The sequence below is a fragment of the Ovis canadensis genome, chromosome 8 (assembly GCF_042477335.2).
Source record: "Ovis canadensis isolate MfBH-ARS-UI-01 breed Bighorn chromosome 8, ARS-UI_OviCan_v2, whole genome shotgun sequence".
NCBI classification, from domain to species: domain Eukaryota; kingdom Metazoa; phylum Chordata; class Mammalia; order Artiodactyla; family Bovidae; genus Ovis; species Ovis canadensis.
In genome coordinates, this window is record NC_091252.1 from 12,796,205 (window position 1) to 12,810,393 (window position 14,189).

The 14,189-nt window shown below is 34.1% G+C and overlaps 1 protein-coding gene across 1 annotated transcript in view; it reads left to right on the forward strand.

The window, feature by feature from the left end:
• The window catches only part of LOC138444708 (uncharacterized), a 292,168-nt gene that overhangs the window by 87,726 nt on the left and 190,253 nt on the right, over positions 1–14,189 (forward strand). Inside the window, exons 10-14 of the mRNA XM_069598026.1 lie at positions 4,720–4,958; positions 7,633–7,803; positions 8,728–8,761; positions 9,393–9,587; positions 10,551–10,777. Coding sequence (XP_069454127.1) covers positions 4,720–4,958; positions 7,633–7,803; positions 8,728–8,761; positions 9,393–9,587; positions 10,551–10,777 — 866 coding nt within the window. The remainder of the gene's footprint in view (positions 1–4,719; positions 4,959–7,632; positions 7,804–8,727; positions 8,762–9,392; positions 9,588–10,550; positions 10,778–14,189) is intronic.

A 14,189-nucleotide genomic window follows, 5' to 3' on the forward strand; every position in this document is an offset into this window, starting at 1 on the left:
GTCCTTACCGTATCCATTTTAAGTAGTTTTTTAAAAAAAGAGCATAGATCTTGGCCCTAGTCTTAGGTCAGTTGCCAGTTAGGACCAACTTTCTAACTTTGACCCAGTTACTTTAATCTCGCTGATCTCTAAGTGGATATATTTCCTGCCTGATAGTGTTATTGAGGGAGTAAATTTAAAAATAACATGAAGTGCCTAGCATAGCTCAGTAAAGCATTTGACAAAAGAAAGGACTCTGAAAATTCACTCCCTTACTACTGTTGTTCCTCCTCTAAATCCTTTTCCTGTCTTTAGTCACATGTACATATGTGTATGTATATGAAATACAGTCCTTTTTGTAATAAATAGCATAAGATTGGAAACAGTCATAGACTGATTAAATAAACTTTAGTGTAGGTAGCTGGAAAGGGGGGGAAACTTAATATTGTATAGAATGATTTTTAAGCTATTTTATCAAATGAATTAAAGCAAGGTGCAGATCAGAGTTTATAGTATGCTACTCTTTATTTGTGATGGGTAGGAGAATTTATATACCTTGTTGGTGGCTTGAATGCACAGAATTATCTCAAATTAATTTAAATTAAAATAATATTGTGGCTGTACATCCTTAATGTTTAAATAAAACTCCAAGAAGTCCTAACTGGATTCAGTAGTTTTATTAATAATAATATTGCTGTTTTTAAATACATGTTGATAAAAACAAGCCAGCAATTATATTACTGTCTCCAGAAACCAGATGTTCAGTATTGGAGAAAAGGAATACAAAACCAAAATCAAAGAAGTAAAAATAACTAACTTTGAATTTGAATTGAAGATAATACTGGAACTTATTATATATCAATATTTTCTATTGAATAGAAAGTATCTCTTAGCTTTACCCATGAAATATGCCTGGAAACAGTAAGCAAACCTTGTATAAAAACAACTTTAGTTCCCATATCCCATATCTGTGTTTCTAATACCATTTACCACTAAAAATAATCAGAGCTCTTCAGAGAAATGGCTGACTCTAGGTCTGGAACACAAATGTGTGAGATAAATCTCAATCACTGAGTTGTATCAGGAAGCGTGGAAACAGTCACAAATAGCTAAGGTCATGTCAGAAGCACACAGCTAAAATGAAAAGGCTTCACTCCGTAACCAAGACTGAATCTGCTTGGGCCACAAAAGGAACCATAGCTACTATGTATTGAAATATGTTAAATATATCACAGTTAGTTCATAATGATACCCGCCTACTCTCTCACAGAGAGAAAAGCTCCACCTTATAAAAGGGATAAAATCAAGAAGTTTTTCAACCTCAAAAATGTATCAAGTCCTATTTTAATTCAAAGTAAGAAACCTTAACCTTTACCAGTATATTAGCTTATTTTCCGAAAGAGCTTGATTTGTAAAGGAATTTCTGTATAATAGCTGTCAAGCCAACACTCTGTTATGATGTTATGAGGATGTCTATATTGAATATGAATATTTTATGACACATTTTTGTGTTATACCAATGCAGTATTAAATATGTTAATATCATTTGAATATTTCCTAATGGTGGGGTTGTTATGTAAAATTTTACTGTAAGATATAAGTAGAACTCTAAAACTTAATAGGCAATTACTGGGTATTATTCTGAGCCAGACTTCCATGCTGGAAACTCAGCTTGCTGAGATTTCCAGGATGAGGGGAACTGAAAGTTAGTAAGACTGAGTTAGTAAGTAAAAAAAACAAAGTGAATCTATGTGGTTTTGAGGTGCCTTAAGCAGTTTACTATGAATTAAAACCATAAAGCCTAATTTTGTTTCCCTCCCCTCCAGAAAAATTAAAAACCATGTTTCTCAGTAATGTATATAGAAAAAAATTTTCTGTTTTAAGATATTTATTACATGCTTATTGGTCCTGCTTATAAAAGTTTATATACTAACCAGTTTAGTTTGGTTTTTACAATCCTGTGAGGTAGTTACTAATGCAACACTCTTCTATAAATGAGGCAATCGATGCTTAAGGCTTCTCATTGTTATGTACATATAGGCTGTTGGAGTTTAGATTTTTTTTAATGATTTTTGTGGTTTCAAGGTCTCTTTTGTTACTTTCTCATTCTTAAATTTGTGTTCCTGTTAAAATGACTTATTATCATGAAGCTTTTGTTGTGTCCTTGGTGGTCCAATAATAAAATGCACAGTGTCTCAAGCAGTGATAAGTTCTGGGTAGAGAAGTGAAGCAGTTCTGGGAAATGGAGAGTGACAAGTGTCACAGTGAAGAAGCTTGCAGATTTAGATTATAGAATTTTACATAGGTAGGTGGGAAAGCTACTTGATAAAGACATTCTGCCTAGAATGAGGTGAGCAAGAAGATAGCCTGATTTCTGTGGGAACAAGTTTGCAATGTAAATGCAAAGACCAGTATTAGTCTGCTTAGCTTGCCAAAACAGAATAACACAGACTGAATGGGCTTAAATTTATTGTCTTACAGTTCTGGATGCTGGAAGTCCAAGATTAAGGTGCCATCAGGATTGGTGTCAGGTGGAGGCCTCTCTTCCAGGCTTGCAGACAGCCACCTTCTTAATGTGTCTTTACATGCCCTTCCTTTTGTGCTCACAGAGAGGGAGAGAGATCTCTGGCATGTCTTTTTCCTGTGACACCAGTCCTATCAGATGAGGCTTCACCTTTAAGACCATGTAACCTTTATTATCTCTCTATATGCCCTGTTTCCACATATAGCCACTTTGGGGATTAGGGCTTCAGTATGTGGATTTAAAAGGGACAGAATTTAGTTCAAAGCAGACTCTGATGCAGAATCTTAGGTATATACTTCTATAGACTATATTCCATGTTTTGTAGAGAATTAAAGCAGTTATAAGAACAGCTCTTGTAACTATTATCGTCTTTGCATACTTTCTCCCTATTTGCTTTGTAATTATGGTGACATTGAGTACAACCCTCATTTACCTTAACTTAATAAAACAAGAACTGTGTAGTACAGTTCTATCTGTTGCAGCATTGGAGCTTTAAAATAAGTTTCTGATAGAGCAAGATGTAGAAGTTTTAATGTTCCTTAAGCACAAAAAAATGACTGTAGATTGAACACTAGGCTTATTGTTGAATATGTGCTTCTGTGTAGCTCTTCATAAACAATATAAGCAGTTATGAAGTTTTCTTAAGCTTTTATACATCAGGTACTATGCTAATAAATCCTTTGTACATTAAATCATTTGTTCCTAAGACTTTGTTGTCCCCTATATCACAGAGGAGAAACTGAGGCAAATGACTAGTAAGTGGCAAGACTCTTAACTTTCAAGTGTGTGTAAACTGACTTGAAAACTAGGGTCTTGAGCCTTCTAATCTGGCCTGTTACATTTTCTGTTAATAAAAATATCACTTCTGAAAAACATTTGAGACTGGATAGCAAGATTAAAAAGATGAATGGTGTGATGCTAGGGGTGATTCCTCTCTGGGACTTGTTATATGACTCATAAATAATAACTAAGCATTTATGTTTATGATATATGATAGGGAAAAACAGAATTGCTCCTACAAGTTTTTACATTCTTCAACACATGACTTTCTTTACCAGATAGTATTTTGGACACTGGAAATATAGCAGTAAATAAAAGCAATATTCTTGTTCTTTATACTTTATTTTAGTGGGGAGAAACAAATGAGTAAGTGTACATCCACAGCAAAAGACAACAGAAATGTAAATTAGTTGATGTGAATAAGCAAGTACCTATGTGCTTACTTCAGATTGGGTAGTTAATCGAAAAGTGGTATTTAAACCAATTATTTGATGACAAAAGTGCAAAAGTGTTAGGAGAATTACAGTTAGATAGAAACAAGCTGGAGGAAAAAATGAAGTAATATGAGAAAGTAGCCTGGGTCCAAATTGCATACTTCTATGAACCAGAGTAAGGAGTTTGGATTTTGACTCAAGTGCAGTATGCTGGCTCTGCAGAATTTGATAGAGAGATGAGTTTGAAAAGATTCACTAATAAGTACGTGGTATAAGAGCAAATTACCTTCATGTAATGTCTTACCCATGTTCATTTACTCAGTAAGATTTGCTGCATATTAGGCATTGGTCCAGTAATTGTGGCTCAGCTGGTAAAAAATTCACCTGCCATGCAGGAGACCTGGGTTTGGTCCCTGGGTTGGGAAGATCCCCTAGAGAAGGGAAAGGCTACCCACTCCAATATTCTGGCCTAGAGAATGCCATGGACTGTATAGTCCATGGGGTCACAAAGAATCAGACACTACTGAGTGACTTTCACTTTCAGGCACTGGTTCAAGTTCTCTCAAAGACTAGTAATGATATTAGTGATTTCTTGTGTGAGATAAAAATTATTTGATCACATGCAGTCTTACAGACTTTTAAAATGCATGCTATTTTATGAATAATTTGTATGCAAATTCCCTTCATACCTAAGACTTTCTGGAACTCTGAAATAGACCTCATGATTAACATGTAAATGTTGTAACTTGTCTATATTTCTGTGTGGGTGATTGTGGTGAGTTGTAGAATTAATTTTACATTTGTATGTTATATAAAAAATGCCAGTTTAATTGCTCTACAAATTTAACTTTTCTTCAAATAGAATGGATTGTATCTTCATTTTTATTAACCTCAGATCAGGAGATCCAAAGCAGATTTGGTATATTTCCAACTTTTGTCATGGACTTACATTTTTAACTGACAAGAATGAAATACCTGAAGTACTTAACACTTTCTTTATAGTCATTTTGTCCAGTGATGATGATGATGACGATGACGACAATGACAGGATTAACAGAAGAGAGAGCATCTCTCCTCAACCTGCTGATTCAGCATGTTCTTCCCCAGCTCCATCCATTGGAAAAGTAGAAGCAGCTCTAAATGAAAACACTTGTAGAATAGAGCATGAACTAAGAAGCATTCCAGCAGATTCAGAATTAAATACAGTTACATTGCCAAGAAAAGCAAGAATGAAAGACCAGGTACTTTTCACATTTATTAACATTTATTCAGATTTCTTCTTTGATATGTAAATATTTGGGGGGGAGGATAATTTGGTGGTATCAATAGAAAAAAATGAATTATTCATTAAGTAGAACTTAAAATAACACTGGGAAGATTATTGAATGAACATTAAAGCATACAGAAAAATATATTTTAAATAAAGGCTTAAAGTGTAAAAATTCAACAAAAAGAAACATCAGCCTTTAGTAAGCAAAATATAAGTGTAAAGCACATATATTTGTATAATCTAGTAGACAGTAAAAGATCATTTTAACTTGGGTATATTTTATTAATAGCATAATATGGTTATAGTATATTTTATGTTTTACTGTGAAATTTTAAAAATATTCAGATGACAAAAGAAATTCTGTCAATCAACAGTATGTCTAGAAAGGAGTATTTGTAATGCGGGTAAACTATGCTGATGTCTATAATAAACCAAGAACTTTTAAAAGTTAGAAGGAAAAAGAAAATTTAAAAAAGGTAGGAATAGACCAAAAGAAGGGAAATTCAGATAATAAAACTTTATAGGAAAAGTACATATCAAAGAAGATAAAATATAACCATATACTTAACAAACTTTCACAATTGATGCAAAATCAGTTAACACATACATTGGCAAAAATCCAAGGTAAAAGGTACTTTCCTTATATGTTGATGAAAAGAAGGTAAGTTGTGGCCTTTTGGAAAAAGAGTAAAAGCATCTACTGAAATATTTAAAATGTATACTGAATGACCAAGTAATTAATTCCCTAGACTCAAAGGAATCTTTAACCTCCAGTGCTTTGATTATATATACAAATATAATTATTAGCAAACAATCATTTTAATGATTGATATAGAAATTACATAGGGACTTCCCTGGACGTTCAGAGGTTAAAGCATCTGCCTGCAATGTGGGAGACCTGGGTTTGATCCCTGGGTTGGGAAGATCCCCTGGAGAAGGAAATGGCAACCCACTCCAGTATTCTTGCCTGGAGAATCCCTTGGAGGGAGGAGCCTGGTAGGCTACTCCACAGGGTCGCAAAAAGTCACACACGACAGAAACTTCACTTTCACTTTCATAGAAATTACAGAAACTTCACTTTCACTTTCATAGAAATTACTGAAGAAACTGTAGTATATATGTGCCGTGGACTATTACTCAGCCACTGTCAATAAAAATTGGAGCTGTGTCAATGGCTTAGGATTTTCTACATGGCACTGTTGAGTGAGAATACTGAGATGCAGAAATTATGTGCATATTTTCTTATTTTTGTAAAAAGAACCTAAAAAATAAATTTGTATATTAAAAAGTTGTATGTATATATGTCAGGAATTCGTATATATGTCAGGAATTCGGAAAGTTGTAGATTAAAATACGGAAACATACATATTTGATTGTTAAGATGGGATCAGTAAGAAATGAAAAACCAAAAGAAACTATAATAATAGAAAAAATATAGGTTGATAGTTTGGTGTAATCTTAGGAAATGCCTTTCCAAACATTTCAGCACAAGCAAAAGTAATAAATGAAGAGCTGAATATATTTGTTTCAGTGGAAAGTACAATGCAGTGAACCAAAACACCATCCACAGAATTTAATAGGTAATGCAAATGGGAAAAAATAGCGAAATATGTGACGGAGGATAAGTTGGTCCCTTACATAGTTTTGATTTGTTAAAAATCAAAAATAGAAGCAACTATAGAAAAATGAATAAAGGATATAAATAAGAGGAGCTTTTTGGTTTTTGTTTTGTTTCTTTTTAGAGTAAGGTACCAAAAAAGAAATATATTTTTAAGTGTTAGATTGCTGGAAATTACCTAACTTAACTATTGAGCTAAGTAAAATCTCATTTGAAGAAATAATTCTAAAACTAAAAAACGTTTTAAACCTCTCTAATAGATATCTGTTAATAACCTGGAAAAATATTCGTTTAAATCAGGATCTTGTTTTATTTTCTTTTTTTGGTGATAAGGATTTTGACATCTTTACTTTTAATTACATTTAATTTGAATATATACTTATAAAGATACTTTTCTATTATGATTAATTTGCATTTGGGAATGATTGAAATCTTAATTCAATAGATCAAGTCATTTAATAGTTTTTAATATATAAGGAAGCATCATTTTATAATGTAAATAGCAATTTTCCTAAATTATCAGTTTTCTAAAGAGCTGCTAATTTAATCCAAATATAGCAACTACTACCACTGTTACTAGATAACTTTTATCCAGCCTTTTACCATGCATGAAGCACCATGCTAAGCTACGTATATGCATTAGCTCATTTGAGTAAATACTGTTACATTTTAGTTTAGGAAACTAGCATTTTCAGTTTAGAAGTTGTTATTATAAGTTTTACAAGATCACATCATTGAAAGGTAGTAAAACTGTTTTTTGAACCCAGGCTATCTGATTCCTAAAGGACCATTTCTCTGCTTAGCTGTTACTGGAGTTTCACCTAATAACTGGGTAAAGTGGAACAGGAAGAGTTTACCGTTACTGTTATAAAATCAATAAATACTTACTCATGTAGCACTGTTGAAGTAAAATCAATTTTATGTTTTGATAGTTCCATTTCTTCTGTTGGGTCATCTTTGCTATGTCTACTTAGTTTGCCGTCTTGTTTTAATAACTTACTAAGTGAAAATTTTTTTTCTTTTTCAGTTTGGTAATTCTGTTATCACCACACCTCTAAAGCGTCGCAAAGTGATTTCTCAAGAAACTTTAGTTGATCCTGTATCTTTAAGCTGCCAAAGTTCCTCTGATACTGTAGTTTTAAACTGTCGAAGTATACGAGTAGGGACACTCTTCCGACTATTACAAGAACCTGTAATTGTAAGTACATACTGTGCTCTTTACTACCAATTATAAGATTCAGAATTTAATGTATAATCTTTTAAAATTTATAAGTTAAAATATTTAATAGAACATTGAAATTATTTCATGATTTCAAATTGCTTTGAGAATACGGACAATTATAAATAGCTACTCACCATAAAAATTAGTGGGTAAAAACTTGATCGTATGTATTCTGTTAAAAAATTTTTTTAAATTATGATATTCAGAGTAGTGCATAATCATTATAGGAAAATGTTTATTCTCACTGAGTTGGAATTCACTCCAGTGTGTTACCGTTTTATTCTCATGTCAGCCCAATGCATGAAAACAGTATTTTGAGGAACTTTATGAGAAAAAGAAGAATTGAAAAGCTTCGGGGTCTGCATAAAAATGTCTTGTGACATAGTGACTCCTAGAAATAGATTATTGGACTTTGGTGGCCGCCCAAGAGGCATTGTGCTTTTGAACTAGTTCAGTGTCCAGAGAAGCCAAAGAACTTTCTTTCGTCCCTTTATCTTACTATCATACCTGTCTCATTGTTATTCTGCTACCACCAGTCCGATTCAAATGTATCTTTTCTGTTTAAGATTGTAACATAATCTCCTTAATCTGCCTTCTGAGTCATATTTTGTTTTCTTTCTGATGTATCCTATGCATTGTTGGTAGGTTAATCTTCCAATAGCACTGTACTCATAAGGCTGCTTAACTCGGGTGTCCTTAATTCTGTGTTTCCAACTATTTTTTAATGAATAGAGGCTAGCGTCATTCCCGGTATTATAAAGATCAGATGGACAAATGCAGTACATGAATCAGTTTTTCTGCCTTCTATAGGCAAAGGCCAAACAGCATGTCATTTAGGGTCTCTGTAGCAAAATCGTCCCCCCAAATCTATGATTGTTACTAATTTATCTTATTTTTTAGTTTTGTTTAGATTTTATCAAGATACAGCTAGAAGGTAAGCTGTTGTATGTCCTACTGCTCACTAAAGCTTTGTTTACACTAAAACACTTTACTGGAATAAAAAACGTTATTTTTAGAATTCACTAAGATAATTAGTTATTATATGCGTTGTAACAAAGGGCATTATACCTTAAGAGTGGAAATTTCATACTGTAACATCACAGAAGCTATGTTTAAGTTTTTAAGTATTCTTCATTAGAATTCTCTTTCCATATGGGAAAAAATGTATTTAGATACTTCTTTAAGATCAAAGATTCTTCTTCATTTTCCCACTAAAGTTACCATGTACAAAATATAATAAATATGTGGGGGCTCAGATAGTAAAGAATCTGCCTGCAATGCAGGAGACCCAGGTTCGATCCCTGAGTCAAAAACATCCCTTGGAGAAGGGAATGGCTACCCACTCCGCTATTCTTGCCTGGAAAATCCTTGGACAGGTTAGTGTGGCAGGCTATATATAGTCCATGGCGTTTTGGAGTCGGACACAATTGAGCAACTAACACTCTCACTTTAAGTTTTTCATAATAAATGTGTACTTTAAAATTGTAATTCCCTAGTTTGCTCCATTCATGATTTTGCCCGCTTAAGAACCGATTCCTTTTCCATTTCCATTTGTTTTTCTCCAGAACCAGAAAATGATCCTGTAGGGATTACTGTAAATACCTCTGATCTAACAAAATGTGAATGGTGTAGTGTCCGAAAATTACCAGTAGTGTTTCTTCAGACTAAACCGGCAGTTTATCAGAAGCTGAGCATGCAGCTGCAGATGAACATGGAGGATGAAGTTTGGAATGACTGTAAAGGAGTAAATAAATTAACAAGTAAGTTATGTAGAGCAAGTGTGCAATACATTGGTTAGCAGACTGTGAGTTGATATTGATAAGATACCTTAGATATATTTGTGTTACCTACACTCTTGATAATGACATTATAAGATATTACTTCCCTCATTTTATAGAAGAGGAAAAGTCCATAGAAAATGGAAGTTCTGAAGATAAAACCCAGGTTTAGCCATTTGGAAAGTTTTCAAAACGGGTTGAAACCCCAAAATATACATAGTGTTTATTTAACACTGTATAATCTGAGTAAAATGAGGTGTTTTGTTTTAATGTACTGATAGAAGTTGTAACTGTAAATCAGCCATCAAGTTGGGATCTTTAAAACTTAGCCTGAACAGAAAGTTTGAAAGTTCATTAACAGGTCTTCATTTTCTACAATAAGTCAGTGTGGTTCTCCAGTTGGTTTGTTTACCTTCCCCCAAACATTTGTGGCATAGCGTGACTAGCTGTGTTCTTCTCACTAATTGCTCCTTCAGCGTAATGATAAGTAAATGATAGATAACTATGAAAGCTCCAAGAGTTGGCACATTAGTGAATATCGGTTTTTACACTTAAATCTGGAGTTACTGCCAATTTACATGGCAGTTTCTTATGTGTTTGACAGCAGTATTGACTGATTATATGTTTAAAACTCAATATATTTGGATCCTATTAGGCGAAATAAATTAGTTACATCTATGAGTAGATTCATTCTAGAGCTACTGCTAGGGTAATGTGTTCTGGTTCCTTTCTTTTAATTAACTTAAGTGACGTTGTTAGGTAACGGTGTTATTGGTCCTTATTTTAGTATTTATTACATATCCACTGTATGCCAAACACTGTTTTGAACATTTATATCAGGATTTCTGGTGATGTTCTTGGAAATAGTTAGTTAACTTTTTATTTTAGTATCTGTTTACCTATTTTTTTCTTTTAGACTTATTAATTATATTGATTTCTTTTCAGATTTGGAAGAACAATACATAATTCTAATTTTTCAAAATGGCCTTGATCCTCAGGCAAATGTGCTATTTGAAAATATTATTACTGACATTGGTATAAAGAATAATGTGTCAGATTTTTTTGCGAAAATTCCCTTTGATGAAGCCAATAGCAGACTTCGTGCCTGTACAGGAACCTATGAAGAGAGCATCAAAGGAAGTTGCGTGCAAAAAGAAAACAAAATTGAAAATGTAATTTTTTTTTTTTTGTCTTTTATTTATTTATTTTTCAGATTCCAAAGTTCTGTATTTTTCTTTTCTTTCTTTCTTTCTTTTTTTTTTTTTTTTCTTCTTTCAGGTTTAGTTTTTTATTTTTTAAATTTTAAAATCTCTAATTCTTACATGCGTTCCCAAACATGAACCCCCCTCCCACCTCCCTCCCCACAACATCCCTCTGGGTCATCCCCATGCACCAGCCCCAAGCATGCTGTATCCTGCGTCAGACATAGACTGGCAATTCAATTCTTACATGATAGTATACATGTTAGAATTCCCATTCTCCCAAATCATCCCAACCTCTCCCTCTCCCTCTCCCTCTGAGTCCAAAAGTCCGTTATACACATCTGTGTCTTTTTTCCTGTCTTGCATACAGGGTCGTCGTTGCCATCTTCCTAAATTCCATATATATGTGTTAGTATACTGTATTGGTGTTTTTCTTTCTGGCTTACTTCACTCTGTATAATTGGCTCCAGTTTCATCCATCTCATCAGAACTGATTCAAATGAATTCTTTTTAACGGCTGAGTAATAGTCCATTGTGTATATGTACCACAGCTTTCTTATCCATTCATCTGCTGACGGACATCTAGGTTGTTTCCATGTCCTGGCTATTATAAACAGTGCTGCGATGAACACTGGGGTACATGTGTCTCTTTCAATTCTGGTTTCCTCGGTGTGTATGCCCAGCAGGGGGATTGCTGGGTCATAAGGTAGTTCTATTTGCAATTTTTTAAGGAATCTCCACACTGTTCTCCATCGTGGCTGTACTAGTTTGCATTCCCACCAACAGTGTAGGAGGGTTCCCTTTTCTCCACACCCTCTCCAGCATTTATTGCTTGCAGATTTTTGGATCGCAGCCATTCTGACTGGTGTGAAGTGGTACCTCATTGTGGTTTTGATTTGCATTGCTCTAATAATGAGTGATGTTGAGCATCTTTTCATGTGTTTGTTAGCCATCCGTATGTCTTCTTTGGAGAAATGTCTATTTAGTTCTTTGGCCCATTTTTTGATTGGGTCGTTTATTTTTCTGGAATTGAGCTGCATAAGTTGCTTGTATATTTTTGAGATTAGTTGGTTGTCAGTTGCTTCATTTGCTATTATTTTCTCCCATTCAGAAGGCTGTCTTTTCACCTTGCTTATATTTTCCTTTGTTGTGCAGAAGCTTTTAATTTTAATTAGATCCCATTTGTTTATTTTTGCTTTTATTTCCAGAATTCTGGGAGGTGGATCATAGAGGATCCTGCTGTGATTTATGTCTGAGAGTGTTTTGCCTATGTTCTCCTCTAGGAGTTTTATAGTTTCTGATCTTACATTTAGATCTTTCATCCATTTTGAGTTTATTTTTGTGTGCGGTGTTAGAAAGTGGTCTAGTTTCATTCTTTTACAAGTGGTGGACCAGTTTTCCCAGCACCACTTGTTAAAGAGATTGTCTTTACTCCATTGTATATCCTTGCCTCCTTTGTCAAAGATAAGGTGTCCATATGTGTGTGGATTTATCTCTGGGCTTCCTATTTTGTTCCATTGATCTATATGTCTGTCTTTGTGCCAGTACCATACTGTCTTGATGACTGTGGCTTTGTAGTAGAGCCTGAAGTCAGGTAGGTTGATTCCTCCAGTTCCATTCTTCTTTCTCAAGATTGCTTTGGCTATTCGAGGTTTTTTGTATTTCCATACAAAGCTTGAAATTATTTGTTCTAGTTCTGTGAAAAATGTGGCTGGTAGCTTGATAGGGATTGCATTGAATTTGTAAATTGCTTTGGGTAGTATACTCATTTTCACTATATTGATTCTTCCGATCCGTGAACATGGTATATTTCTCCGTGTATTAGTGTCCTCTTTGATTTCTTTCATCAGTGTTTTATAGTTTTCTATATATAGGTCTTTAGTCTCTTTAGGTAGATATATTCCTAAGTATTTTATTCTTTTCGTTGCAATGGTGAATGGAATTGTTTCCTTAATTTCTTTTTCTACTCTCTCATTATTCGTGTATAGGAATGCAAGGGATTTCTGTGTGTTGATTTTATATCCTGCAACTTTACTATATTCATTGATGAGCTCTAGTAATTTTCTGGTGGAGTCTTTAGGGTTTTCCACGTAGAGGATCATGTCATCTGCAAACAGTGAGAGTTTTACTTCTTCCTTTCCAATTTGGATTCCTTTTATTTCTTTTTCTGCTCTGATTGCTGTGGCCAAAACTTCCAGAACTATGTTGAATAGTAGCGGTGAAAGTGGACACCCTTGTCTTGTTCCTGACTTTAGGGGAAATGCTTTCAATTTTTCACCGTTGAGGATAATGTTTGCTGTGGGTTTGTCATATATAGCTTTTATTATGTTGAGGTATGTTCCTTTTATTCCTGCTTTCTGGAGAGTTTTTTATCATAAATGGATGTTGAATTTTGTCAAAGGCCTTCTCTGCATCTGTTGAGATAATCATATGGTTTTTATTTTTCAATTTGTTAATGTGGTGAATTACATTGATTGATTTGCGGATATTGAAGAATCCTCGCATCCCTGGGATAAAGCCCACTTGGTCATGGTGTATGATCTTTTTAATGTGTTGTTGGATTCTGACTGCTAGAATTTTGTTGAGGATTTTTGCATCTATGTTCATCGGTGATATTGGCCTGTAGTTTTCTTTTTTTGGTGACATCTTTGTCAGGTTTTGGTATTAGGGTGATGGTGGCCTCCTAGAATGAGTTTGGAAGTTTACCTTCCTCTGCAATTTTCTGGAAGAGTTTGAGGAGGACAGGTGTTAGCTCTTCTCGAAATTTTTGGTAGAATTCAGCTGTGAAGCCGTCTGGACCTGGGCTTTTGTTTGCTGGAAGATTTCTGATTACCGTTTCAATTTCCGTGCTTGTGATGGGTCTGTTAAGATTTTCTATTTCTTCCTGGTTCGGTTTTGGAAAATTGTACTTTTCTAAGAATTTGTCCATTTCTTCCACGTTGTCCATTTTATTGGCATACAACTGCTGATAGTAGTCTCTTATGATCCTTTGTATTTCTGTGTTGTCTGTTGTGATCTCTCCATTTTCATTTCTAATTTTATTGATTTGATTTTTCTCTCTTTGCTTCTTGATGAGTCTGGCTAATGGTTTGTCAATTTTATTTGTCCTTTCAAAGAACCAGCTTTTGGCTTTGTTGATTTTTGCTATGGTCTCTTTTGTTTCTTTTGCATTTATTTCTGCCCTAATTTTTAAGATTTCTTTCCTTCTACTAACTCTGGGGTTCTCCAGCTCTTCCTTTTCTAGTTGCTTTAGTTGTAGAGTTAGGTTATTTATTTGACTTTTTTCTTGTTTCTTGAGGTATGCCTGTATTGCTATGAACTTTCCTCTTAGCACTGCTTTTATAGTGTCCCACAGGTTTTGGGTTGTTGTGTTTTCATTTTC